This window comes from Gossypium arboreum, chromosome 13, assembly GCF_025698485.1.
Source record: "Gossypium arboreum isolate Shixiya-1 chromosome 13, ASM2569848v2, whole genome shotgun sequence".
Classification (NCBI taxonomy): Eukaryota; Viridiplantae; Streptophyta; class Magnoliopsida; order Malvales; family Malvaceae; genus Gossypium; species Gossypium arboreum.
In genome coordinates, this window is record NC_069082.1 from 57,070,128 (window position 1) to 57,097,713 (window position 27,586).

The 27,586-nt window shown below is 35.7% G+C and overlaps 1 protein-coding gene across 1 annotated transcript; it reads left to right on the forward strand.

The window, feature by feature from the left end:
- The first annotated feature begins 141 nt into the window (after nt 1-141).
- On the forward strand, nt 142-27,586 carry LOC108463772 (putative acyl-activating enzyme 19). Its single transcript, XM_053024003.1, has 17 exons — nt 142-573; nt 1,094-1,597; nt 10,216-10,412; nt 11,250-11,453; nt 12,938-13,660; nt 14,091-14,773; nt 20,656-20,731; nt 20,832-20,918; nt 22,711-22,754; nt 23,985-24,093; nt 25,043-25,102; nt 25,835-25,919; nt 26,021-26,085; nt 26,293-26,352; nt 26,577-26,621; nt 26,983-27,095; nt 27,167-27,586. Exons 1-17 carry the CDS (start codon nt 264-266, stop codon nt 27,378-27,380), a joined length of 3,579 nt encoding a protein of 1,192 aa, XP_052879963.1. The 5' UTR covers nt 142-263; the 3' UTR covers nt 27,381-27,586.

Here is a 27,586-nt window from a genome sequence, read left to right on the forward strand (position 1 = left end):
GTTATGGAATAATTTTAAATACCAAAACAATATTTCAAAGTTAAACCGGATCCAAACATTTTTAGTTTTTTCTGTTCGAATTTGACCCAACTCATGGCAATTTCATAAATAGACAGGTATTTTTGGGTTTCTATTGGGTCCATGCGAACGAATTTCCAATTAGGTAAAGCCCACATTACATTCCTCAATCCAACTTTTGTTAACCTGGTCCAATTAACATTTCGGCATTATATATTCAAATCCGAAACCTTCGGAAAAAGTAAATGGCTTTTCCGAGTGGCGAGCAGGAGACGCTGCAGCGTAAGCACTGCTGCTTAATCCATGAATTTTACAGAGCAGCAAGCAAAAGCCCTGACAAAATAGCCATCATCCACGCGTCTCCATCTAACCCGTCAGCTAATGAGGTCCGGATTGACAGAGAGTTGATCAACAGTGGGAATCCTCCGGTGTATAAAGGCGACCAGTGTTTCACTTTCGCTAACCTTTTAGCGTCCGTTGAATATCTCAGTTTTCGTATATGTTCCGTTCTTGATGGTGCTGATGATCGTTACTTGATTAAACCCCAAACCTCAGGTACTTTGTTCTTTTTTCCCCTTCAGCTATGAATTTGTTTATCTGTTTGTTTGTTACTAGAAAAATGAGCGCAACTTGTATAAATTACAAAGGTTTGTCTTTTTGATTAATGAAAAGGATTTCAAATATAATTCAGCTTGAATACTGTCCATAAGAAGAGGAGGAACCTCCTCAGTCATTTGTTGGTATTCTGTGAATTTTAATATATTTATATCTTTATTTCATTTGTTGGTTCTTGTTCACGGTAACTTTTGATATATCAAAGAGAAAGTAGGAGAAATAAAACCAAGTGCTTTTTAAAGGAATTTTAATTTTGTGTCTTAATTCTTAATTTCTTATATGATTGATGAAATGGGTTTGAATATTTCATGTTGATGATGACTGCAAGAGGAAAAAAAGGCATGAATTAATTAGAAATGTTAAGAGTTCTGTACAAGTATTTTGTTGTTTTAGAAGGAATTGTGTGTGTGTGTGTGTGTGTGTTAAGTATCCTTATTGGTCATTTTCTGTATCAATGAAGGTGATAACTCCAATGGGAAGCATCCTCAGTCTGTTCAAATGTCGGAAGCTTCATTGGATTTCATTCAAGGAGTTTGTCAACATACTGACCTTGAGAATATGTATGTACCAAAGATTGTTGCACTTTTTATGCCACCTTCAGTGGAATACGTAGTTTCTGTTCTTTCTGTTTTGAAGTGTGGAGAGGCTTTCTTGCCTGTTGATCCTGCATGGCCGAGAGATAGAATATTGTCTGTTTTGGATTCTTTAGATGCTGCTCTTGTTGTCACTTGTGGATCTTCACTTGTGAAAAGTGGTAGTGAGCTGGTTGATCAATTAGATTGGCTCTTAGAATGCTGCAGTTGTCCTATCATGCGCTTTTCTATTCAGGCAAGTATTGAATCGCATAAAAGTCAATCAAGTCCAGCATGGCCTTGTGAAAATGAAAGAAAAAGATTGTTTTGTTATCTAATGTACACTTCAGGATCTACTGGAAAGCCTAAAGGTGTATGTGGCACAGAAGAAGGTATGTTTTTTGTCATGATTTGAATACTACCGTAGTGTTTATGTACAACCATGCTGCTGGAAATAGTTTATGTTTCACAATACGGATCTATGTTGTCTCTTTCATCTTATCATTGTTAATAACTTATTTCATAGAAAATCCGGTCAGGAACTAGGCTCCTAGTTGAACTAGACAGACCTGAATTCATGTGAAAATATAGTTGTTCTTTCATAGCTTAGGAAAAAAAAAAAAAACTTGTTCTTTCATATCCTAGTAATAGTCTCTTAAGGAAAAACCAAACTTGATTTCTGCAACTAATTGGGAGACAGCATTATAAAGAGCTCATAACCTAATAGAGACTTCCTAAGTCTTGAGAGATTTGAGTGATCTTTTGTGGTTCATAATGCTAGCTTGCTACCTTTCTTTATCTTAAATTCTTAAACCATCCACTTGAGATTGTATGAGGAGGGCTTGTGTATTTTTGAATTAAGGAGAAAAATAAATAAAGAAATTTTGGTTGTAACCACCGTAGGATAATTGGAGGTTGTATATTCGGATTTAAATACAAGTTGCTCCATGATTGTGTTCCCATATAAATGTCAATACAATAGATGTTGTAGTTTCTTATCATGTTATTGGTTGATCATTGTATAGTTCACTAATTAATTCCTTCATTATTGCCAGATAACATGTGCATAGTGCAATAAAATGCCAAAATGTATTGTTTCCGGGGCCTTTTCATCTTGTGCTACAACATAACATCAACAAGCAAGTTTTGATCCATACCCAGTCAACCAAATATCTTTACTTATGCATTCTGTTAAACTTTGTGACCTTTAATCTTGATGTGGTTTAAACAAGAAAACAACAACAAACAAGAAAGTTAGGGTTTTAAAATTAGTTAGAACAAAGTTGGAACTCTTGAAAACGTAGGTTTTAAAAAAGCCTTTGTTTATATTAATTAAAAGAATAATAATGAGAATAATAATAATGATAACAATATCTCAAAGTTGTATGTTTAGCTCTATCATTGTTATTTATTTATAGAGAGAAGAGATGAAACTTTTTTAAATTGTAGAAGCCTATTTCAATAAGAAAACAAACTCCTAGTTTAACTATAATTAGTTGGGGCAGCAACCCTAGTTAAATAAACTAATGTTTACCGTCTCTAACATTAAATGAGGGGTTTTTCAGCCTCTCTTGTATCAAGTCTAATTACAAATACTTTTTCAAGTTTTAACCCAGTACTTTATAATTCAATCCAACTCGATACTTGTTTTTTATTTCTGAAATAAATATTTAAATTATTAAAATTAATTAATTAATTTTATAATTAAATAATTTTCTAAACTTAATTCTAATTCGTTAAAATTATGACAATTTTATTGTAAAAGAATTTATAAAATATATATTTAATATTTCTACATTCAATAAACTCACCATGACTAATTAATTTATTTTCATTTTCAAACATCAACTAATTAATTAATTATTAATTCAAAAGCCATAAAATCATTTTTCAAGTCATTTCTATTTAGAGAATACCACATTTATTTTCAAATGTTTTTATTTCTCTAACTTTCCATTTCTATTTATTTTTTTCATTTGATTAAAATGTAATTCATTTCTTATTTCAACTAGCTAGCGAAACGATCGATTGGGCATGCAATTAGGGCTCATATAATTTATAATTAAGTTTCAAATTTTCGTCTATTAATTATAAACTTATTTAGTCATGAAATAATTCTACTATAGTATCGTAATTGATCTTTTCCTAAATATATATCTTTATGAAAGTAACTTGATTAGTGCTCGTCCAATGACATTTTTATAAGTTTGTTATACTTGTAGGATATTTTTAATCTCTTTGAGGTAAATCCGTTCTCCCAATATTATTTTATTTCATGGAATCATTATTTCTTTCATAAAAAGTCAATTACTATCAAATAGTAATCAAATCATCTATCACAAACACGAACGATCTGTGGACACATTTATTTTTAATAAAAAATGTAATGCCAATAAGTGGATACCATTTACCAATATCTCGAGTTACGAATTCTACTGCTGTGAATGACGCTACATGCTATAGAAGTTGTATACCCAATGCACCAGCTTTTAGTTACTTATCTATTTGAACTCAGATTTTTACTTATATTAAAGTATACGAGTCACGTATATATAATTCGTCATTTATTCAGGATTAAGGTATGCCACACTTTGAATGTAACAGGTGAATAAATTAATAAACAAATTTAGAATCTATTCTTTTTGGGTCCAATCTGATTTACTGTTAGCTCAGTCAATCACATTTATGTTTATATCTTTTGGGAGTCATCTATTTCGATGTCCAAGATAAGACAACTCAACAATTGGACTTGATAGATGACATATTAGTCTTTTAATCGGTTTTATCATTTTTAATTTGACTAATGACATATTTAGGTTTGTCTATTAATATTAGTTGTCTTTTTATATTATGATCCGACCACGTAATACCGTTTAGTATTAGTTTAAAAGTTAGGCAATCAATGAATTTATATTTACTCCTATACCACATTAGAACAATTATACAAAGTATATTAATATAATTTATGAATTATTTTATTAACCAATATGTTTTAAAAATTACAAATATGTAAATAAATATATTATACTTAGGGTATCGATCCAACATAAACATCAAATGATGTTACTTTCACCTATATTTGTTTGCCAAAATAATTTTTCGCTTTTTAGGTGCAACAATGTCAATTTCTTGTTGATTAATGGTTAACATAAAAGTATGTAGAGGAAAAATCATAAACTTGCTAAGATTCCCATGAAAGTTGTTTACTTTAATTTTTTCAATGAGCTTAGAAGTGTCATCCCAAATAGTGAGGAATATGAGAACAGGTCTATTACCATCATCACAATAGATATGTTTTATTTTGAACTCCACCAAACCCTAATGACCTTGTGAACCTGACCAAGCTTCAAGTGAATGTCTAATCGAAACATTGTGATTCTTATATATAGAATCAATTCCAATCCTCAGCTTCAAAAATAGGAAACTTGAACTAGTACCATGAACTTGGGTAACACCCTCACTTTCAAAGTATTGTTTGAAGTTGTTACAATTCGATTTCCTCTCCAATTGTTTAACATTACCATCAAATAAACTTAAGTTGCTTCAAATCACCTAGCAAGACTTCTATCACAGCTACTTTCTCTTTGGACTTTATTGGGTTGTCAATCAAAGGATCTTTACGAAAAAAGAATAATGTTGAGCTATACCTCTAATGTATTTGGTTGCTATGATAAGCAACATCGAAACAACAATTCCCATCTGAGAACACAATTCACTACAGTCACAACATATTCAAGAATTTTCAAGATTATCTCTTGCAACAATTGGGGAAATCCAACCATGTTAAAGATTAGGACAGTAACAATCTTCACTTGCTGACACAACTTATACTTTGATGACTAGAAAAAATTTTAAACTTTTTGTTTACTACTGCCTACAAATGTCTTGCAACATTTTGACAAGCTTGAATGTCTTTAATTTTATTATTGCCCTGTTCCCAAGTTTCATCACCAATAGTAGATAATGCTTGAATTCTACTATGGCCGTTGGCATCTTTTTCCTTTAGTAAGACCTTTTTGAGCTAGGTTAATAAGAATGTCAACAATAAATAGGAAACCAAATCCATGAATGATGCCAAATTTAGTAACATCAAACAAAGTTGGCCATTTGGCACAAGCACTTATTGCGTTTAAAGTAGCTACTTGAGCAACAACATGTTGTTTTGCAATGTCAAGTGGTTACCTACCTCACTCATGATCTACATAAATGTATAACAAATCACAAAAGTCATCTTTTATCTTTAAAAATTGTCTTCCATTCATCAATACTTCTCAACTTGATTTAATGATATTTGCTTTTTGAATTGAACTTTGAACACACCATAAAACCAGCCAATTAATCAAGAAAGGTATCCCTACAGTAGTATGATCCACATCCATAGTAACATCATGGAAGGAAGGATCATCCAGGTGAGGCTACTCTTGAAAGAATGCTTCCATCTATTGGATTTTATGTTGGGTATGGCGATGGTAATGGTTCTTAAAATGCTTGACATGATCTTAATTACCGCTTAAGAGAACATCTATTTCTATATCTGATTGGGTCTTATCATCATCATTTTCGAGCTTCCTCATTAATTCACCTTCAGAGATCTCATGGTTCATGCTAAACATATTGGGACTCAAATATGTTTGGGCTGAAATATGGGTAAGTTTCAAACTGATCCCTAACTTATTTAAAAAGACAAAAACCCTTCACTTGAGCACTCAATGCCTTGTGAAGATTGTTAGCTAAGTGCATCTACCACAACGCTAGACTTCTCTCCCACTTTTGGTTTTGTTGCCAACACATCAAAAACAATGAAGGATTCTACCTCAAATTTTTTTTGGATACTCATCATAAATAGGATTTAACAAATCATAGTTTGGCTCTTATGCATGAATCTATCTTTCCAAGAAAATCAACAACCTCAACTTTAATTTGATCCTCATTTAATTCGACAACATGCGCTAACTACTCCTTCAGTCCAGCTTGTACTGTAAGGTTTACGTGTTCAGCATCATGAAAGGGGTTTTCTTTCTTACCAAAATCAGATTTATTAGCTACGCTACCTTCCGATATGTCAATTTGGTTGTAGGCACCTTTTGGAAACTCCATCAAGGTTCCTTCTTGTTCTTGTTGCAGCCAAGCATAAACTGCACCTACATTTCTTCAATCCCACCTTGTATTGTAGCCAATTCTGTTTCTTGATTTTGACTTCCTCTTCCTTGACCTCTAGATTCTCCGACCATGTCTTAAAGCAAACTCTACTTTAAACTTTAGTGTCACGGGGCTAGACCTTTCGTCTCGCAATCCGTGCGGCTTTAGACAATCCGTTCGTCCAAACTCGCCTAAGTCAGTTTTTTCTTGAGTGAGGGTTCCTTAAAAACTTTTCCAAGGCACCAATTGTAGAGCGAAAGTGATTTATGCCAAAAGAAGCAATCAAAAGAACAACAGAAAGGGACGTACACAAAGTGTTTGAGTAAATGCTCTTTATTCTCTTATTCATAAAGAATAATGAAACAATGTAATCGAGTGATTACAAATGAGGGGGAGGTTGTCTATTTATAGTTGAGCTCCTCCAAAATCGACTTTTAAGATACATTTACATCGACGAACGAGATTAACCGTATCTCATGATTTAAGGGATTTACAAGATATGTCATATCAAATCTTATCTAATCTTTATAAGATATGATTCTTTCTATTTTCTAGGATTAGTTAGCAAATCAGCCTAAGTTACCATATCTTCACTATAAAGTCAATCAGGCTCCAATCTGACAGGTTTTTCCAACAGTTCCTTGAATCGGGCTAGTTCTTGTGGGCCAAATGATCCCCATCTAAATAATAGACTTTCATCGGATGCATTTGGTGCGATGGTCACGGGCTTTAAACTCTGACCCGTGACATTTTCCCCCACCCATTTTCGCAAAGTCCTTGTTGCTACTTCTGAATGGCACTGACTTGATTCGCCTCGATCTCATCTTGATGCTTTAGCTTTTCCCTTCCTTTGGGACTTTTGCCTCGGCTTCCGTCGTTTCTTAATTCGAGATGTCTTCCTGTTGCATTTACTTTAGTCAATTGTCCTACATGCATTGTTTCTTTTTCCTTGAAGTCCGATGCACCACCCATCTCTCCCATAGGTGGAAGCCTTGTCGATGACTCGGTCAACTCCGATGCTTCACTCGACTTAAGCCTTATTGGTCCCAGCTTCACTGTTTTCATTGCAACTTATTCCTCTAAGTTTGATAACAAACTCACCTCTTCCTTGGGTGGAAGCCCCTCCGACGATTCACCATGCTCAAATGTTGCCTTTCTTTTGACTACAGTTTATTTTGGACAGTTTCGCAACTCATGCGAACCATGGCACAAGAAGCATTTTACTCGCTTATTTTTGCTCCTTTTTGCTCTATTGGTTTCGGCTTTTCCCTTTCTCGAACTAAGCTTCTTGGGCTCATTGTCTGTTCCATCGTTCCCTTCGATGACAGACTTGTTCCTCTTTGCTCTCTTGGTTTCGGCTTTTCCCTTACTCGAATCAAGCTTCTTGGGCCTCTTGTTTGCTCTATCGTTCTCTTCAATAAAAACTTACTTGAACACTTTCGCAACCTATGCGGACCATGACACAAGAAGCACTCCACTGGCTTCTTCTCACTTTCGGCCTCCTTAGCTTCGACACCCTTTGTGCTCAAACCAAGTACCAAGGCCTAACCCACCAATTTCTTCTTAAGCGTGAATTTCTTTGGACATTTCTTCAACATATGCCATCACAGAGAAAGCATTTCAGCTTTTCTCTTTTCCTTTTGGGTTTCTTCTTCCCAACTCGTGGTTTTCCATTACTGTCATTGTCGCCGTTGCCATTGCCATCATCCTTGTCTTCCTTGTGATTCCTTCCCTTTTCTTGGACTTGGAAGACCCAAACTTGTCTTTCCCTAGACCAAGCTTAATCACGGATTCCGTTACCGTCATGGCTTTCGACAGCTTTTAGACACCTCTTTGTTCCACCTCCTGTTTGACTCACGGCTTCAATCCCTCTTAAAAAGCAAGCAATGCTTCTTTCTCGGTCACATCTGAAACTTGGAGCATGAGTTCCTTGAACTTTCGAACATACTCCCCTACTTTCCCCGTTGCGTTATTCCTTGCAACTTTGCCCGAACTTTTTTCTCGACAAACTCTAGGTAAAACTGTCCCTTTAACTCACATTAGAACTCTTGCCACGTTCCAGTTTCACCTTCCCTTTTATTTGTGGTCCTACCTCGCCACACCATAAAAGCACAATATCAGTAAGAAATAATGAAGCAGTATTTACCTTACCCGCATCATCCACGATGCCTTTGGCACGGAAGTAGTTTTCCATCCTCCACAAGAAATTATCCACCTTGCATGCAGGCCTTGTCCACACAAACTCTTTCGGCTTCGGGACATACTCATTACTGAGTGTTGCACTTTCCACTCATTTCCCCACGGTTGCTCGGCACAAGGCCAGCTCTCCCTCGAGCTTCTCTATTCTTGTGCTCAAAGCCATCGTTGTGGCCATTTTTTCCTCCTTCAAAGCCTTCACCATGGCTTCAAGAGCATCATTCTTTTTCGTCAGCTTCTTCGTTTGGGAATCTAGCAACTCTTGCACGCTATCCCTTTGGGAAGTGAGACACATGGTCACAAAGTCCCTAGTCTGCTCCCTTAAGTCCTCAACGCTTTCTCCAAGCGCATTATCTGACTCTTTTGCGTCTTCCATTGACTCCTCAAATTTACCCACGCGTTCCTCAATAGCCGATAGCATCTTCCTCAAAGACTTTCTCGCCCACCTTTGTTTGAACTATTCTTTCGACATCCCAACAGTGCCTTCGAACCAATAGCTCGGATACCACTTGTCATAGGGCTAGACCTTTCGTCTCGCAATCCGTGCAGTCTTAGGCGATCCGTTCGTCTAAACTCGCCTAAGTCAGCCTTTTTTCGAGTAAGGGTTCCTTAAGAACTCCTCCAAGGCACCAATTGTAGAGCGGAAGCGATTTATGCTAAAAGAAGCAACCAAAAGAACAACAGAAAGGGACGCACACAAAGTGTTTGAGTAAATGCTCTCTATTCTTTTATTCACAAAGAATAATGAAACAATGTAATCGAGGGATTACAAATGAGGGGGAGGCTGTCTATTTATAGTTGAACTCCCCCAAAATCAACGGTTAAGATACATTTACATTGACAGACGAGATTAACCATATCCCATGATTTAAGGATTTACAGGATATGCCATATCAAATCCTATCTAATCTTTACAAGATATGATTCTCTCTATCTTCTAAGATTAGTTACCAAATCAGCTTAAGTTATCGGGCCAACCAGACTTCAATCTGACAGGCTTCTCTAACAGTTCCTTGAATCGGGCCAGTTCTCGTGAGCCAAATGATTCCCATCTAAACAATAAACCTCCATCGGATGCATTTAGTACGATAGTCACGGGTTTTGAACTCTGACCCGTGACACTAGGATCTAATTAGGTTATGATGCCAAAATTGATGTGGTTTAAGAGAGAAAACAGTAGCAAACAAGAGAATTATGATGGTAAAACTAGTTAGAAAGTTGGAACTCCAAAAAAACTTAAGGTTTTAAAAAAACCTCTAGTTTCTTTATAGGCTACAACTTATTTATATAAGCTTTCTTTTTTGCATGTAAAGTTCTAGGCTTTCTTGCAAATAATGTTTTATTCCTAGTGTTGGATTTAACTCCCAAAGTTAACTAATAACCCTAACCATCTATAACACTTAAAATACATATTATAAAATAAAACTGAAATAATAAAATATTATAATAGAAATAAAGCTCCTGCGTCGGGTTTGTTTAAGAGAGATCAAACAACAAAGTCAGGTTATAAAAGGTTTGTATTTAGCTGTAAATTACTTTCTCTCCTGATCAATGCCTGTTTGACATCCTGAGTTAGTTTTTCTTTTTTTTTTTTTTTTTTTTAGGCCAATTGTCTTATTATTGCTTTTGCATGCGAAGTTCATTTTGATAATGCAACCTCCTCTACCATTTTAAGGTCTTTTAAATCGCTTTCTGTGGATGCAAGAATTGTATCCCATGCAAGGAGAGGAACTTTTGTTATTCAAGACATCAATAAGCTTTGTTGATCATCTGCAAGAATTTCTTATTGCTGCTCTTACTGCTTGTACGCTGGTCATACCTCCTTTCACTGAGTTAAAACAAAATGTTTTTTCTATCATTGATTTTCTCCAGGTAATCTTTTCATACATTACTTATTGTTTTCCATGTTTTCTCAAGTTAATAGTTGAATTCACATTGTTTAGGCTGCACTTCTTGAAATACAGCAAAAAGTTATTAAGTCAGAATTGAATGATTAAAACTTTTGCTGTTTGTTTTTGTTATGGTCAATGATTATTTAGAAGTCTAACATGGCAATTTAATTCTGGTCTTGGCTGCAAATTTGTTATCGTTTTCACAACTTAGGACTTGTAATGCATTCAGCTGTCTATAGCTTGAAACGAATAGGCAGGGTGGTTGAAATCTATTTATTTGAGCTGTCAGCTGTCAATAGCTTGTTACAGGCATTTATGATTTGGTGAAATTGAATGATCTTAAATTATGCTTGAATTCTTGTATATATTTTCTTATAAATATAAACTCATTAAAAGATTTACTACATGAAATATGTGCATGAAAGTGAAGAATGAGATTGATAGAAAATTGAGAGAATATGGAATGTATGGAGTAACTAGAGACATAATCCAGAAAAAAAATTACCCTGAGAATGTGATCTAGAAAATCATGTCAAGAAGAAAATGGACAGCTTCTTCTGGGTCCCCAGTGAATATTTTGAATCAAATTTTGTTAGAACAGAGAAACCTGGAATAATATTCACAGGGTTTGGATGTGAATCTTGAGGAGTTTCTGCTTTAAGAAACTTTTTCATGTAAGATGTCCTTTACTGAATGACTGCTCTACTCGGCTCTGGATGTGATATGTAAATGTTTCCATTTACCTCCTTGTTAGCCAATCAAAATGTTAGTGATTTTTCAGCTTATTTGCTAATAGTATTTTGCACTGCTGTTGTAGGCATACAGCATTAGTAGACTCACAGCTGTTCCATCACTTATGAGGATGATCCTTCCTGCCATGCAAAGTCAACATGATATTCGTATTTCAAGTTCTCTGAAGTTGTTGGTTCTAAGTGGTGAAGTCCTACCCTTATCCTTATGGAACGTGCTTTCCAATTTGTTACCCAAAACCTCTATTCTGAATTTGTATGGGAGCACAGAGGTACTTTTTTCATTTTAGGTTATTTCTACTATAACGGATTAATTCTTGATGTCCGTCTCTAGAAGTTTTTGAGGAATTGATAATTTTAATCTTCTACTTAAATCCTGCATGCATCTTCATGGTCTTTCAATCTCTGTCTCTATGAATTTGTTACATTTAATTGTACTTTAATTATTGAGGGAGAAGATCGTTCTATTTCCTCTTTTGTAGGTTGCCAAAGACCCCTTGGGTATTCTTTTTATCTTTTCCCTTTATCACTTATTTTTCCACCTAAATTGACGTGCTAATAATAACAAATTATAAGAATGAACTGGTCCTGTCACTATAATTACATAGAGATCCTCAATATTTAGCTATAAAATTATAGAGGACATTAGCTATAGGAAACTACACCCTAGCCTAAAAATGTAAACATTGTTTATGGAAATTAGGAAATTATCATATTGCTAAAACCAGTCTTCATCAATGTTTTCTTCTCTACATGCTCTCTTCTCAACCAAGACAAACCGCTGAAGAGAGTGTTTTTTTTTTTTTGTCTTTTCTTTTTTGGACACCAACTCATCAAGCAAAGAAGTTATTTTATGAATTTACTTCTCTTCTTATTTGTCTATTCGCTTCAAATTTTGTTATGTGGCATTTATAAGAAAGAGAAACATGGATGAAGCAGACCATAGTGAGAAGAAAGACTTTGAGTACTAGTCTTGCTTGCCATGCTTGTAGCCTTCAAAGAATGTTGACTTGTATTTTATTTTTCTTGTTCTTTGGTGCTGAATTTTATTTCTATGAGTTTAAATTTTTTATTTTACAATTTAGATGAAATTACTTTTGAGTTTCATGGATCTCTAAAGATTTCCACCCAGGCTCCCCCTTATACCATCTTGTTTTTCATAATTTTTTAGTGTTAATATTAGATATACCAGTATCCCCTGAGTTTATAGGCTCTTGAATAAGTTTCACGGGACCTTTGGGTTTTCACTTTTCATGCACTCGTATGTAATCTTTATTAGTGCTATTATCACTTTTACAAATAATTTTATTAGATAAACAACTATAGATATGCTCATCTCTGCTTTTCCAATTGAATGAGGAAAAGATCCATTGGTAAAGGTAGAAAACGGTATTTCTAAACATGATTAAATCTTCATTTTTTTTCATAATAAGATTGATTGAAGCAAAATAGCTATTAAACTATAACTTTGGTTTGACATAATGCTTTTCCAAAGGATTCTCAAATAGAAATAGAGAAGGCAGTAACCAGAAAAGAATTTCTATTCTAATCCCACTCTTCTAGAAGGATCATCTAGAAAGAAAATTGCTTTGAATGCATTCAGACAAAAAGCTAGCATAGATGTTATGGTAGATTTATCATACTAGTGTCGTTTGTAATTAAGGTCAATCCTTAAGGAACTATGTTTATTGTCATCATAGTAACTACTTCTGCAGCATTTTTATTCGTTTGCTAACATCTGAACTTGTGATTTAAGGTATCTGGAGATTGTTTATATTTTGACTGCAAGGGGTTGCCTTCGATTTTGGAGATGGAGAAATTAACAAGTGTTCCAATTGGTTTGCCTATTTCTAAATGCAGTACTGTACTTATTGGTGAAACCGGTAATTCTAATGTTGGAGAAATATGCGTTAGAGGTGTATGTGTTTCTACTGGTTACCTTTTTGAAAATGCTATTATACCTTTGAACAATGCAAAGTTGCACCAGAATTCAATTTGCAAGTGTTCTACGGTGGAGTGTGGAGGTCAGATATATTTTAGGACTGGTGATTTTGCTCACCTGTTATCAAGTGGTGACTTGGTTTTCCTGGGGAGAAAGGACCGTACCATAAAAGTTAATGGCCAACGCATTGCTTTAGAAGAGTTAGAAGATACATTAAGGGGGCATAATGATGTTGTTGATGCTTCTGTTATTTCTCAAAAGGACCAGGGAGACAATGAATTCATTGTAGTATTCATATCATTAGGAGAGAAGGTAAAGTCTGCTGAAATAGTTAAAACATCCATCAGAAACTCGATGATCAATAAATTTCCTTCAGTGATGGTTCCTAGTAGGTTTGTTTTTTTGGAATCATTGCCAGTGTCTGCCAGTGGAAAAGTAGACTATGCACAGTTGACAGACTCAATATTCTCCATCAGTCATGTTAAAGATGAGATAGGTGACATTGGGGCTAGCAATCTCATGCAAATTATAAAAAAGGTTTCCTCTGTTTTTATTCTCCGTCTTTTTTTTTTTTCCTTTTTTTGTGTGACACCATGATGTCCTTAGTTTCTTCTTTTAGTTACCATATCTGGAGGAATTATAGGAAGGTTGCACCATGGCGGTATTGAAACTATAGCGGCAATCCAATGGAGAGATTCAATTGCAAATTTTCATATGGAGATTAATTTAATGATTTAGACTAAGCATACACTTTGTTTCTTCTTTTTTTTTTTAAGGGGGAGGTAAAGAACGAATATTGGGTGAAGGAGTTAATGATTTCAAAAGAAAAATATGATGAAACTTGAAGTCTTACTAGTTATGATGCATGGATTAAGAAAGTAATATAGAATGCTTGGAAATACTTTTGGCTTTTATTCAATGTGATGTGTTGAGAAGAATTAAGCTTATATTTATGAATATACTGCAGGCTATTTGTGACGCTTTAATGGTGGAAGATGTTTCAGATGATGATGATTTCTTTATGATAGGTGGTAACTCCATCACTGCAGCACATGTTTCTCATAATCTTGGGATTGATATGAGATTGCTGTATACCTTTTCAACTCCAGCTAAGCTCGTAATTTCCCTCCTAGAGAAAAATGTATTAAATAATACAAAATTTGGAGTCAATGATATCCCAGAATCAACAATGGAACCAGACAAGGTGAATCAATATTCTTTTCCTGAATCTGAAACTCCTGATCCACTTGGCTCAAAGCTACAAGGACATTTGTCATTGATGCCTCTTGAAAGGAATGATGATCAAGCTGGTCAGTCTAAACGTTTGAAGGTGGATTTAAATAAATATTATGTTCTGGAGCCCATTGATTTGTTCTGTGGATATCCATGGAACTCTGCACCAATGCGCAACTCATTTTCATTTAGTCGCTGCAACAAGGTTATGCATGAAGGTGGACAGGTGGTCAATGGTACCTGGCAAGCTCAGTTAGTGGAAGTTTCAAGAACTAGAACAGGATATATGCAAGAACTGTGGAAAGTTAACATGGAGGCCTGTGTTGATGCCTCACCACTTGTTGTGTTCAATGATTCTGATATTTATTTATTTGTTGGATCGCACTCATACAAGTTCCTCTGCATTAATGCCAAAAGGTATGGATCTCACCTTAATCCCTTAGAGAAAACTGATGAATTAAGCTTTATTCACTCAGTTGAACATCTTTTTGACTTCATTTCATAGTTGATTCTTTGTTATTAGCATCAACTAATTAAGACCAAGTTGAATTTATTTTTGCTGTTACAGTATTTCATTTCAGCTCTAGATGTAGATATATGCAATTAGCATATTTCTTTTTCAGAAAAATTAATGTATATGATTTTGCTGTGGTCATTCTGGTTAATGAAAATAATTGTTTTAAGTTTACATGTGGCCATTTAACCATATGAACGTCTTGTTAAAACTGAAAATTAGAAACGTGGAAGTGATGAATGGACTATATATATGTAAATTGGATATATGAAATATGAATGTACATGCTCAACTTCAACATTCTTTTTGTATGTCTCTGTGTTTTATTTCATCAACTTGGTGCTTCAGTTCACTAACAGTTAGCTGGTTTTATTTGGCTAAAAATTGTTCTCTCTCTCTCTCATTGGAAGCTCATTACTGTAAACAATTATTGAGATTTATTTGGCTAAAATTGTTGTCTCTCTCTTATTGGATATTTGGTTTCCTTAGTACCAAGAGCTTCATGCTTGACTTCTGCTGCTGCTGGTTTTATTCATCATCAAAATGCTCTTGAAAGTTAAAGGATAACGAATCATTTTTTTATGGACTAAATATAGTTCGTAGCCTGAAGTTTCGATTTTTGCATCACATGTATAGTGGAAGAAGAGAGAGACAAGGAATCCAATGTTAATTCATTCATAATTATTCTGAGGTCAGCTCTTAGACATAAAAGTGACCTCCCTTCCTGGTCCCTTGGAATCCAGAAACAAGTAATTATAGCAACTAATTATATCAAAAAGAATAAAGTAAAACTACCAAATTAACAAAATGACACTCCATATTGACCGCTCTAGACTCAACCTTGAAGAAACTTAGAAAAAGATTATTATTCATTCTGCTAATTAGTTTACACTTATAAAGAGAGGAATTCACACAAACAAGGAAAACAATCCCTAAAATACAGTAACTTCCTAAGAATCAGTGACTGAGTTTAGTTTCTATTTACAAGGAAACTCCTATGGAATTTAACCTTAAATTGGGAACTGATGAGGATGGAGAAAGAAATAAATCGAGGGAGATATCGACGACTAGTAGGAAGACTCATCTATGCATCTACACATCCGATCGACATTACATCAATGGCTATGTCTTATCGATGTGAGATAGGTAGATGAGTCTTCCTATTAGTCGCTGATATCTCCTCGTCGATTTCTTCTCCATCCTTATCGCTTCCCAATTTAAGGTTAAATTCCATAGAGTTTTACTGGTTTGCACCCATCAAACCAACTTCGACAAGAGATCAAGAACATATTTCCTTTGGGAGATGGAAATACTGTTTGGGACCTTGCTACCTCCATACCAAGAAAGCATTTAAGATTCCCCAAGTCTTTAAGCTCGAACTCTATACCAAGGAATTCTTTCAACCTCACAATTTCGCTTGAGTCATCTCCTGTTAATATTGTATCGTCCACATAAACGATGAGGATGCAGTATTTTCCCTTTTTTGAGTGCTTGTAGAACATGGTATGGTCTGCCTGCCCTTGAATGTAGAAATTTCTACTGGTCATAGCTTTTGCAAATCGGCTGAACCATGCCCGTGGAGATTGTTTCGGCCCATACAAGGACTTCTTCAACTTACACACTTGGCCCTTGCTTTCTTCAAACTCGGGTGGGAAATCCATGTACACTTCCTCACTTAATTCTCTGTTGAGGAAAGCAGTTTTTACATCCAATTGAGTCAAGTGCCAATCAAGGTTGGCAGCAAGAGATAGGAGGACTCGAATGGTGTTTAGCTTGGCAACCGGTGCAAACGTCTCGTCGTAGTCAAGACCATAAGTTTGAGTGAAGCCCTTAGCCACAAGTCGAGCCTTGTATCGGTCAATACGGCCATCGGGTTTAAATTTCATAGTGAAGATCCATTTGCATCCTACTGTTTTTTTTCCCTTAGGTAGATCCGAGACTTTCCATGTTTCATTGTTTTTGAGGGCCTTCATTTCTTCCATCACAGCTTGTCTCCACTCTGCTGATTCAAGAGCCTCTTCTATATTTTTTGGAGTTTTTACAAAATCAACATTAGTCACAAAAACTTTGTAAGACTTAGATAAATTTCCATAGGATACAAACCGAGAAATAGGGTGATGAGTGCAGCTTCTTGTGCCTTTTCGAACTGCAATTGGAAGATAGATGGATGGTGACAGAGGTGAGACTTCTGTTTCAGAATAGTCCTCGGTTGGGATGCAATTGGCACTGCTGTATCAGTTTCAGGAGAACGATTCCGTCGAGTGTAAACCTGTATTTCGGGAACCTGTTTTTGTTGTTTTCCTTGATCAGGGGGCTGTTGTACTTCGGTGGTGGGATTGTTATTGGGAAGGATCGGGCTAATTTCTTGCTGCACAGGGGAAACAGTCTCTAAATCTGGGATTCCCATAGCACCTTGGTTGTTAGGCTTGTTTGTGATAGTAGTAGTAGGATCATGAGGTATAATGAGGAGAGTATTAAGGGTCTCATCTTCATTGAAAGTCTCCCCCTGAAGATGAGATGCTGCAAAGTATGGTTTATTTTCAAAGAAGGTAACATCCCGAGAGACAAACATTCGGCGCAAGGTTGGTGAGTAACACTTATAGCCTTTTTGTGTGGGGGAATATCCAATGAAGATGCAGGTGTGGGCTCGAGGATCAAGTTTAGATTGATTTGGTTGATGGTTATGGACAAAAACTTTGCAACTGAATATTTTGGCTGGAAGATTAGGAACACGAAATAGAGGAAAAGACTTTAGAAGGGTATTTAGAGGTGTTTGGAAATTGAGGACCTTTGATGGCATTCGATTTATGAGATAGCAGGCAGTGAGGACAGCCTCTCCCCACAAGTATTTTGGAACATTCATGGTGAACATTATGGCTCGAGCTACAGCAAGGAGATGTCGATTTTTTCTCTCGGAGATCCCGTTTTTTTGAGGAGTGTCAGGACAAGAGCTTTGGTGTATGATGCCTTGGTCAGAAAGGTATGGGCTTAGGACAGAGTTAAAGTATTCTCTCCCATTGTCAGTGTGGAGAGTATGTATGGTAGAGTTGAACTGGGTTTGAACCATTGAGTGAAAATTTTGGAATACTTTGGGTGTTTCAGATTTTTCTTTGAGGAGATAGACCCAACATACCCTAGTGTGATCATCAATGAATGTTATAAACCACCTAGCCCCTATAATATTCTTCACTCGGCTGGCTCCTCATAGGTCACTGTGGATTAATGAAAATGGTTGGGACTGGATAGGTTTTAATGGGTATGGCACACGGGTATGTTTGGATAATTGGCAAATTTCACACTTCAAGGAATTAATACTTTTATTTCGAAATAACAATGAAGATGTTTCTTCAAATACAAAAGTTTGATGCCCTAACCTACGGTGCCATAACATAATCGTGTCCTCTTTTGAAGTGGATAGAGCCAATCCTCCTTGTGTGCTGTCTTTATTCCAAACATATAGTCCATCATCAACTTTAGCAATGCCAATCATCCTCCCCGATTTTTGTTCCTGTATCACACAACCAATTGCGAAAATTCAGCAAGAAGTTTTTCATCCTTAGTAAGTTTCTTGATTGAAAGTAAATTGCGGGACAAGTTTGGGACATGTAGGACTTTATCGAGAGAAAATTCTCTCATTATTTGTACTTCTCCTACTCCACCACGGTGAGTAAGAACCATCACTATGCTTGATTCGGGACTTGTCATGACAAGGGGTGTAGGTGTGAAACAAAGTCGAGTTACCTGTCATGTGATCGGAGGCACCCGAATCGAGTATCCAAGATGATTGATTATTTGATTCAAAGGCAATATTGAGGGCAGTACCTTGGGTGGCTAGAGATCCATGAGCAGTGGAAGTACCAAGTATCTTATGGAGAGTCTCAAGTTGGGTTTTGGTTAGGCGAACATCGAGAACATCATCTGCAGCAGTGGAGGATAACACGGCAGTCTTATTATCCTTCTGTTTTTTTTCAAGATAGCCATGGAGTTTGAAGCACTTTTCCTTTGTATGACCAACACGGTTGCAGTGGTTACACCATGGCCTGGTTGATCCAGAATCATTTCTAGCACGTGGTTTTTGTGGCTGTGGACCTCTGGAGATGAGGGCAGAGGTCTCAGTAGACTGATTGCCAAGAGTTGTCACATGTTTAGGTTCCTTTGAGTCTCCCATCATGACAAGACGGCGCTTTTGTTCTCTTCTAACTTCTGCAAATGCTTCACCGATGGTTGGTAGAGGTGATCTGCCCAGAATTTGGCCACGGACCTCATCTAACTCACGGTTCAGTCCTGCTAGAAACTCATAAAGACGTTCATTGTTGAGGTGAGTCATAAACTTGGTGTGTTCCAAGCCTTCACCCCAATCTGCCTCATAGTACATATCCAGTTCCTGCCACAAAATTTTCAAATTGTTGTAGTAGTGAGTTACTTCGAGTGTCCCTTGTCGGATATCCTTTAACTTACGCTTGATCTCAAGCGTTTTCAAGATCCGAGTAGTTTTCTTTGACTGCATCCCACATGTCTTTTGCAGTTTTGAAAAAGAGATAGGTGCAGCTTATATGGCCTTCCATCGAATTAACTAGCCAAGCCATTACAATCGAGTTGTTGAGTTCCCAAGTGGCATAAGTCGGGTCAGCTATGGTTGGTCGTGGAATTTCTCCATTGATGTAGCCTAATTTGCCACGACCACGAGTCACCATAAGGACCAATTGAGACCATTGCAAGAAGTTCTTCCCATCTAGCCGATGATTGGTGATTATAAGGGAGGAATTAAGTTCACCTTGAGTGATTCCCTGATTGACATTCTGAGTTATTTGTGAAGTTTTAGTTTCAGACAGAGTTTCATTGAAGTCACCCATGGGAGGAGGACTAAACCGGAGGGATTTTTAGGAAGGGAGATTAGAGACGAATGAGCAGGAATCGAATGAATCCTAAAGCTCTTGATACCATGAAGAAACTTAGAAAAAGATTATTATTGATTCTGCTAATTAGTTTACACCTATAAAGAGAGGAATTCACACAAACAAGGAAAACAATCCCTAAAAAACAGTAACTTCCTAAGAATCAGTGACTGAGATTAGTTTCTATTTACAAGGGAACTCCTAGTAATAAGGTAAGTTTTCTGTCCTTAATCTTAGGAATTCCAACAAGCCTGACTTAACAACTTTCCAGCCAATTCTCGCAAGCTCCAATGGCTACAAGCCCCAATGTTCCATAATTCAAACTTTGGCCTGTTACACCATGTTGCTCTGACTACTTAAATTAAGTAGCCATGTACAGCATATTCAACCAGAGGTATGGAATATGACCTTTCAAGGACCCTCCAAATATATGGAAAAAGGTTAGGAAAAATTAAACATTTTCATGTTGGACACATGCCCATTTCCAACTCTCATATGCCGGTCCCAGTAACATAGGCTATTGTTATTTCCTAATTTTTATATATGTTTTGTCTAACCATATACAAAATTACATATATCTTATATTGCCAATTTTTTAGCGATGATAAAGCAGACTATCTAATTCTGAATTGAGGCTAACTATAATATTATTCATCATCTAGCACTGGTTGATTTATCTCATGTCCCATCTTCTTTATTGGCAACCTATCTGATATCTTTGCAGTAAAATTTGCCTGATGACTAAGAGATGGGGAAGAAATTTAATCATTAGGGTGATGCAGTTAAAGTCTAGAGGAATTTGATTATGCATGAAAATATCCTGAACATTTTTCCTTATGCTCTTTTCGTGTTCTATCTCGACCAGTTTATTACTACTTAATCTGGTTTAGTGGTTTTATCCAGTGGGAAACCAGACTGCAAGGACGAGTTGAAGGTTCTGCAGCAATTGTAGCGGACTTCTCTCAGGTGTTCATCATTTCTTCTCTGTTGCCTTCACTATATAGATTCCTTTTGCAGCCAAGCAAGTAACTAGTGTTTCTATTTCCTGGATACTTTATGTCAATAGGTGGTTGTAGGTTGCTATGATGGGAACATATATTTTCTTGAGCTTTTAAACGGCAACATCTGTTGGACTTTCCATACATCTGGCGAGGTATGTGGTTTAAAAAGCTTTACCATGTTGTACAAAGTTTTCTTGTGTTAGAGATAGGTGTGCATTGATCAGGAAATAAGTTTTCTAAGCATTTTAGAGTGTTGAGCAGATTAATCTGTTAGCTTTTAGGTCTATTTGGTATCCTGTTTGAGACATTTAATGTTTTCAGTTTTCATTTAAATTTTTGTTTATTTTTACTTATCCAAGAATATATTGTTCTGAAAAGAAGAATGAAATGCATTTGGTTATATTGTAGATATGACTTTATAATATGTTCTTTTACTGTACTGTTTTTTACATTCGTGGAAATTTTCTAAGGTTTCTTATTCATTGGCTTCAAACTTTAGCCAATTTAATTTTTTAACGACACCGGGATTCAATAGATGGTAAAGGAATATGTCAATGCTATCTTGTTGGCTCTTGAAATATTAGATGCAATTATGCAAGACCTTGTTGGTGTATTCTTTTGATTTTCAAGCTCAAAATGGGAAGAGTTCTGTGGAGTATTCAGGGTTGGATGGACTTTACTGGAGCACTTCAAAAGGGGATACCAACCTTGGATCTCAAAGAGCGAGAGCTTCCTCTCTCAAACTTGAATAGTTTTCTACTTACTCTTTCCATTCCATTTTGCTGTTTGAATAACAACGCTAGGAACAAAGCTGCTGTTTGATTGTCCCCCTAATATTCTGGTTGTGCAACCATTGGCACCTTGCTGTTACTGTTTCTTGTTCAAGCCTTTGGCCTGACAGCACTTCCTGACTTTGGGATAGACTATCAATTTGAACGGTCAACAAAGCAAGTGCAGCCTGTTATCGGTCAAGGCAACGCTTCCCAACATGAGCTTTATCATCTTCATAATTTGATTCATTTGGTTGCTTGGGTCTTCCCTGGAACCTGGCTCTGAGGCCAAATTGTTATAAGCCTTAGATAGGGATCTAGTCACAGGACGATTTGGCTTGGGTTTTCTATGAGAACCTATGGTGAGAGAATTGTAAAGAGAGACTGCTATTCAAAGTGGGCTACCAACCTTGGAGGCTGGAGCTAAATAGAGAGAGCTGCCTATCTCAAACTTTAATAATTTTTTTCTTACTCTTTCATTTCATTTTGCTGTTCAAATAACAAAGCTAGGCTTACTAATTTAGGTAATAGGGATTCTAATCCCTTTATTATTTTATATTGTTGCCTTAATTTGTGAGATCTTGATTGCATCCTTGATTCATGCCTTGATTCTATTGATTCTTTCCATTCATACACAAACCAAGGCCATAACTCAGATTGTGCTGATTAGGTAAGTTAAATGAGACTTGATGGTTTATTCCTTAATAATCCCGTTTGTTTGGATGTCAAAAATTCGAGAAGTGAGGCTTAGATGATTATCATCCTTAATAATCTCCAGAAGTGAAGATTCACTATTAAGTGAGGCTTTGATGTTAAGTCTTGTTGATTTGAAATGCCTTTTGCATTAATGAGCATATATATATGGTGGTGATAAGTACTTTTTAGCAATATGGAGTGTTTTAACTTCCATCATTTCTCCATAGGATTTGATTAAAAATAACATAAACATTTAATTACAGCTGCAGTATTTTTGCTTCTCTGTTTTTCCCTCTCTCACCTGCCTGCCTTCTTATTGAAATGTTAATCTCACATTTCATCCCTAAGAATCAATACTGTCTTTATAGGGTCCCTTGTAAAACATTTCCTGGTAATCTTTCTACTTTGCAGTGAACATTTTATTTCCTTGCTTGATGCTATTATTCATGTTGAACTTTTCTGTTGTGAATGTTTGTAGGTGAAATGCCAGCCAATTGTGCATGCACATAGGGGATTGATCTGGTAAGAGTTTCTCCGTTCATGAATGTTTTTATCTTCATGCTGCTGTTTTTGTTCTATTTCTTATAATTGCTCAATGTTTCTTAAGCTCATTTTCAAGATTGTGGTTCTCCTTTGCATCAGATGAGCATGGATCTGTACCATGTTTTTTTGATCATGAAATTGAGCTGGATTGGTAACAGTATTTACCGACATCAGTGTCTGCATTCAGATTGTCAACCAACTTCTGGGAAGCATGAAATATTTATTTAATTTTTTTGTGGTTTTGATACTTGGATTTTATAATGTTCTCTTTGCTAATGGGTGACAACTTGGTCATATTTTGATTTGGTTGCAAGTATTTAAAGGGCTTGTTGCTAGTACTATATCCATTTGTTGTTGTTGGCGGTGACGGTTAGTAAGGAGCCCTGATTTGTTTAAGAATTGATCTTCGTGATCAATATGGATTTTGTGATGATCTAAAACTTGGATGTCCTTGTTATTTTGCATATGATGCGCATGTATTTTTCCTAATAATTCTAGATGATGTGAAGAAGCTATGTTTCTGAAAATTTTGGATGTCAGCATCTACTTAGATTAATAATATAGTGATTTGTTAGGAAAAAGTACCATTTTTCTAGGATGATTATCATGGTTGGGGTCATAGACAAAATATATAGCTGGGACTTGGGTTCTTGCCATATGTAAATAATTGGAAGGTAGTTGTAAGAAGTTCCTTTCTCTTCAGCTTTAAACATAAAAGAGAGATTGTTATAGGTTGTTGCTTGTATAGGGTTGAGTGACAGGTTTGCTTTTATAGTAAAAGTGATGCCATGTTTATCATATGTATTCTAAAATCAGTTTAAAAGTCAATAATCCATGTTCCATTCTCTAGTTAGATGGAATGCATGTTGCTTGCTACTTCCAGTGGTAGAACTTCATGAAACCCGGTTCAATGAATCATTTTATTGGATTGCTGGCCCTCTATGTTCGGTAATGGCTACAAAGTTATCACTACTGGCACATGATTATCAGTTATTCTGATTTCTGATGCATTGCGTTATGCACTATTGTATTGATAACTATTATAGCCGACACTATGAACATATCTTTTTTGTCATTACCATCAACATGTCAATTATTGGAAATTCTTTATCATTTTACATTTCCAAATTAAGTCAATACCCCCTCCTTCCCTCTTCAAGTTTTGATGACCTATTTACATGATCTAATCTCTGGAAGAATTATATGCAGGTGTGGATCACATGACCATAACTTATATGCTCTTGATTATAGAAATAAGTGCTGTGTATATACGCTTCCTTGTGGTGGTAGCATTTTTGGGTCACCTGCAATTGATGAGGTGAGATTTTTCTTTCAAGTATGTACTGAACCTTTAATCTAATTTGTCTGATGGAACTGTTTTCAAGTATATATTGAATTCTTTCTAACAGCTCAATGTACTTTCTGTGCTCAAACACTGTTTTTTTTTTTTTTTAATTTCTTTTCTTATTTCTCGATCTTTGTGCCTTGCATTGCATCCTTGTTTTATTTCTTTGTATATCATCCTGTTGGTTTCTGACATGTCTGTTTAATCTCTGAGTAATTTCACTGAGTAGAAAATAGATTGTATCATAAGTTTTCTAATGAATATTGGGGATTTGATCTTAGATTATAGGTTTCTTTTGGGAATTTATTATTGGCTTGGAGTGACGATGGACAGCATAGAGCCCTGAAACAAACTAAACAACCAATACAGGACATGTTTGATTCCAAGTAAGATGCCAGGCTATATTCAAATTCAGCTCTGATTCTAACTTCAAAGTAAATCAGCTAAAAGCTCCTTGGCTAGGACTGAATAATTGGGCTATGGTTATTTAATAAAGGGTTGTGCAAGATTCTAGTTGTCTATGATCTTAGGCATTAAAACATTCATGTGTTGTCTCATGGAAAACACAGAGCACTAAGGGCATAAAGCTTATTGTTGGAATTATCCCGTATTCAGCCATCTAGAGAGGTTCTTTGAAGGTAAAACTAACATGGCTGGGAGGTGTTAGCAGTGTGCTGGTCTAAGTAGCTTGTTGGCTGTTTTCAAATGGATAATCATCATGTACAGAGCTTGTACCAAAATCAAATAGAATTTGGATTACTAGTCTAACTGTTTTGTGTGACTAATAGAATCTGAAGTATGATAGATTGCATTTTCTTCTCCTTACCTATGGTTGTACATGTTATGAATAGCTTTCAAGTAAATCACTCTAGCCGAGTTGTTTATCATCACTTGATGTACTTTGTGGTTTATGTTTCAATAGACACATGGTGCACTTTATGCAGCATCTACTAGTGGCCGTGTGACAGCTATATCAATTAAGGTACAACTATTTTTGACATTGTTATTTGGAATAAAACGTTACATTCTTACAATGTGTATTTGCCTATATTTCTACGAGTCTTCATTTTTCTTGAAGTTCCTATGTCCGGCATCCGTATCTGGAATATTTTTGAATCTGGGTATGGGACTGTCTGAATACATGGAAAAAAAAAAAAAAAAAAAACCTTATGCTCCATTTGGGAACATGAATTTTTCAAATTTGAATTTGGATTTCATTATTATGTAAATGATAAGAATGAAATGTATATATTATGGACAAATTAGTTGGAATTTAATATAATATATATTTGGAAGGTATAAAAACATGATTTGTCAAAGAAAAGATCTCTTTAGAAATTCTATTTCATTACTAAATAAGCCTCTGACAAATACATGATTTGAGAAATTATCATGAATGATACATTTCTAAATAGTTTACTATCAATTTACACTATTTTTGAAATCCAAACCAAATTCTAAAATCCAAATTCCTAAAAACTACCTTAGAAATCTTAGACATACCCTTGTCTGACACGTACCTATATCCAATACTCATACCTGAGTTTGAGTAACATAGATATTAGCTTCAACTTTTGTCTAAATAACTATGTTCCTGGACATGGTATGTCTGAAGGTCTTTCTTAGTGGAATTTATCAGTGGTTATTTCCTTCATGTTCAAACCCAGCAAGGTGAAACTCTTCCCTTTTTGGATGTTCTATGCTCTAATTACAGGAAATGCCCTTTTGTACTTTGTGGTTACATGAACTTGAGGTGCCAGTATTTGGGTCACTTTCTGTCAGTTCACCACATGGATATGGTACATTTTTCTCTATCTTTCCCATCAGTATCCGGATCCCCCTATTGTATCTTTATTTCTGTATGCTGCTCCTAAATAATCTATTATTTGTCTTTTTGTAGTCATTTGTTGCTTGGTGGATGGTCATGTTGTTGCATTGGATTCTAGCGGATGCATTGTTTGGAAGGTATGTGCTTAAAATTCATCATATTTGTTAAGAATTTAAAATAAAATGTTTTGACTAATTAGTTTGCCCATTATTTTTGCTCCCTTAAGAAAATATTCCAAGGCCTGTTCCCAATATATAACTGTAATATGGACTTTTCTCTTGCACAGTGATTTTTCTTTTCTGTTTTTGTCATCTTCATGCTGATTATCCTATTTTCTCGTACAGTGGAAAACTGGTGGTCCAATATTTGCTGGAGCTTGCATATCTTCTGCGCTTCCATCTCAAGTAATGCATCTCTTTCAGTTTTAAGATTAAACCCGGTAAAAATTTATTACTTATTAAGAGTAGATGGTGAATTATCGCCACAATTTCTTTGGCTTGACGGTAATTGAGTGTTGAGATTTTAATTCACTTTGTTTTAACGCTCAAACTTTCTCTATATTTTATCTTATTTTGTGATCCTATGGGATATTTATGGTTGACTGAGATTCTGTCTACTTGTCCTACAGGTGCTAATCTGTTCCCGAAATGGAAGTGTGTATTCCTTTGAAATGGTAAGGAGGAGACTTGTATTGGTATAAGTGTATATAGAAGAAATATGTTTTCACCACGATTTAGTGGTCTTTCTTTTATGCTTTTCTGCTATGACTTGAAAATTCAAGTTCATGCCAGACTGCCAGCTAAAGTGCCTGAAAATTACTTGGTCGTGCCAATCAAATGATAATTTGTGCTCCATCCCAATTGAATTGATTCACATATTCTAGTACTTTGTTTTTCCACAAAGCCATTAATCTTAACATTTAAGTGAACCATGCAAAACCCTAAAAGTCTGAAGTTTCATCCAAAAGCCGTTCTGAGTTGAAGTATACCATTCTCTTTTACTTCTGTTGAGACTATATCTTTTGTTCTCTTCAGGAGAAAGGTGAACTGCTCTGGGAAGTGAATGTTGGAGATCCAATCACCGCATCTGCATATGTTGATGAGAACTTACAGTTGGTTTCAAATGATCCCTCCATTTCAGTTGACAGGTAAACAAACTGCTTGAATGCTATAATGCAAACAGTTCTTTTTAAACAAATTCGTATGATTTATCTTGCAGATTGGTTTGTGTTTGTACTAGCTCTGGAGGCATATTTTTGTTTCGAATCAACTTGGACGAAGGGACCGGAGATCATCGAAAAAAATATTTGGTGCAGAAATTTGCAACGCTTAAGCTGGAAGGGGATGTGTTTTCATCACCTGTGATTATTGGAGGCAGGATTTTTGTTGGTTGCAGGGATGATTATTTGCACTGCATTGCTGTGGAAACTTGAAATTTAAGGTGTATTCTTCGTTTTGGTGGCGAAGCCAAAAGTGTTTTTTCACTGCAAAAGCAGCAAAGAACACTTGTGGAGTCAAAACTATTGTTAAAAAATTGTTTAAAGGCAAAAACTGAGATTTGAGTATTTTTGCCTCACATTTGGAAGTAAAAATTATTAAAATATCAATATTTATAGTAACTATTTAAAAAATATAAAAA

Coding starts and splice junctions, on each gene's coding strand:
- LOC108463772 (XM_053024003.1), top strand. CDS start 264: ATGGCTTTTCCGAGTGGCGAGCAGGAGACGCTGCAGCGTAAGCACTGC. Junction 25,920..26,020: donor CAGTTCACCACATGGATATG/GTACATTTTTCT, acceptor GTCTTTTTGTAG/TCATTTGTTGCTTGGTGGAT. Junction 27,096..27,166: donor CCCTCCATTTCAGTTGACAG/GTAAACAAACTG, acceptor TTTATCTTGCAG/ATTGGTTTGTGTTTGTACTA.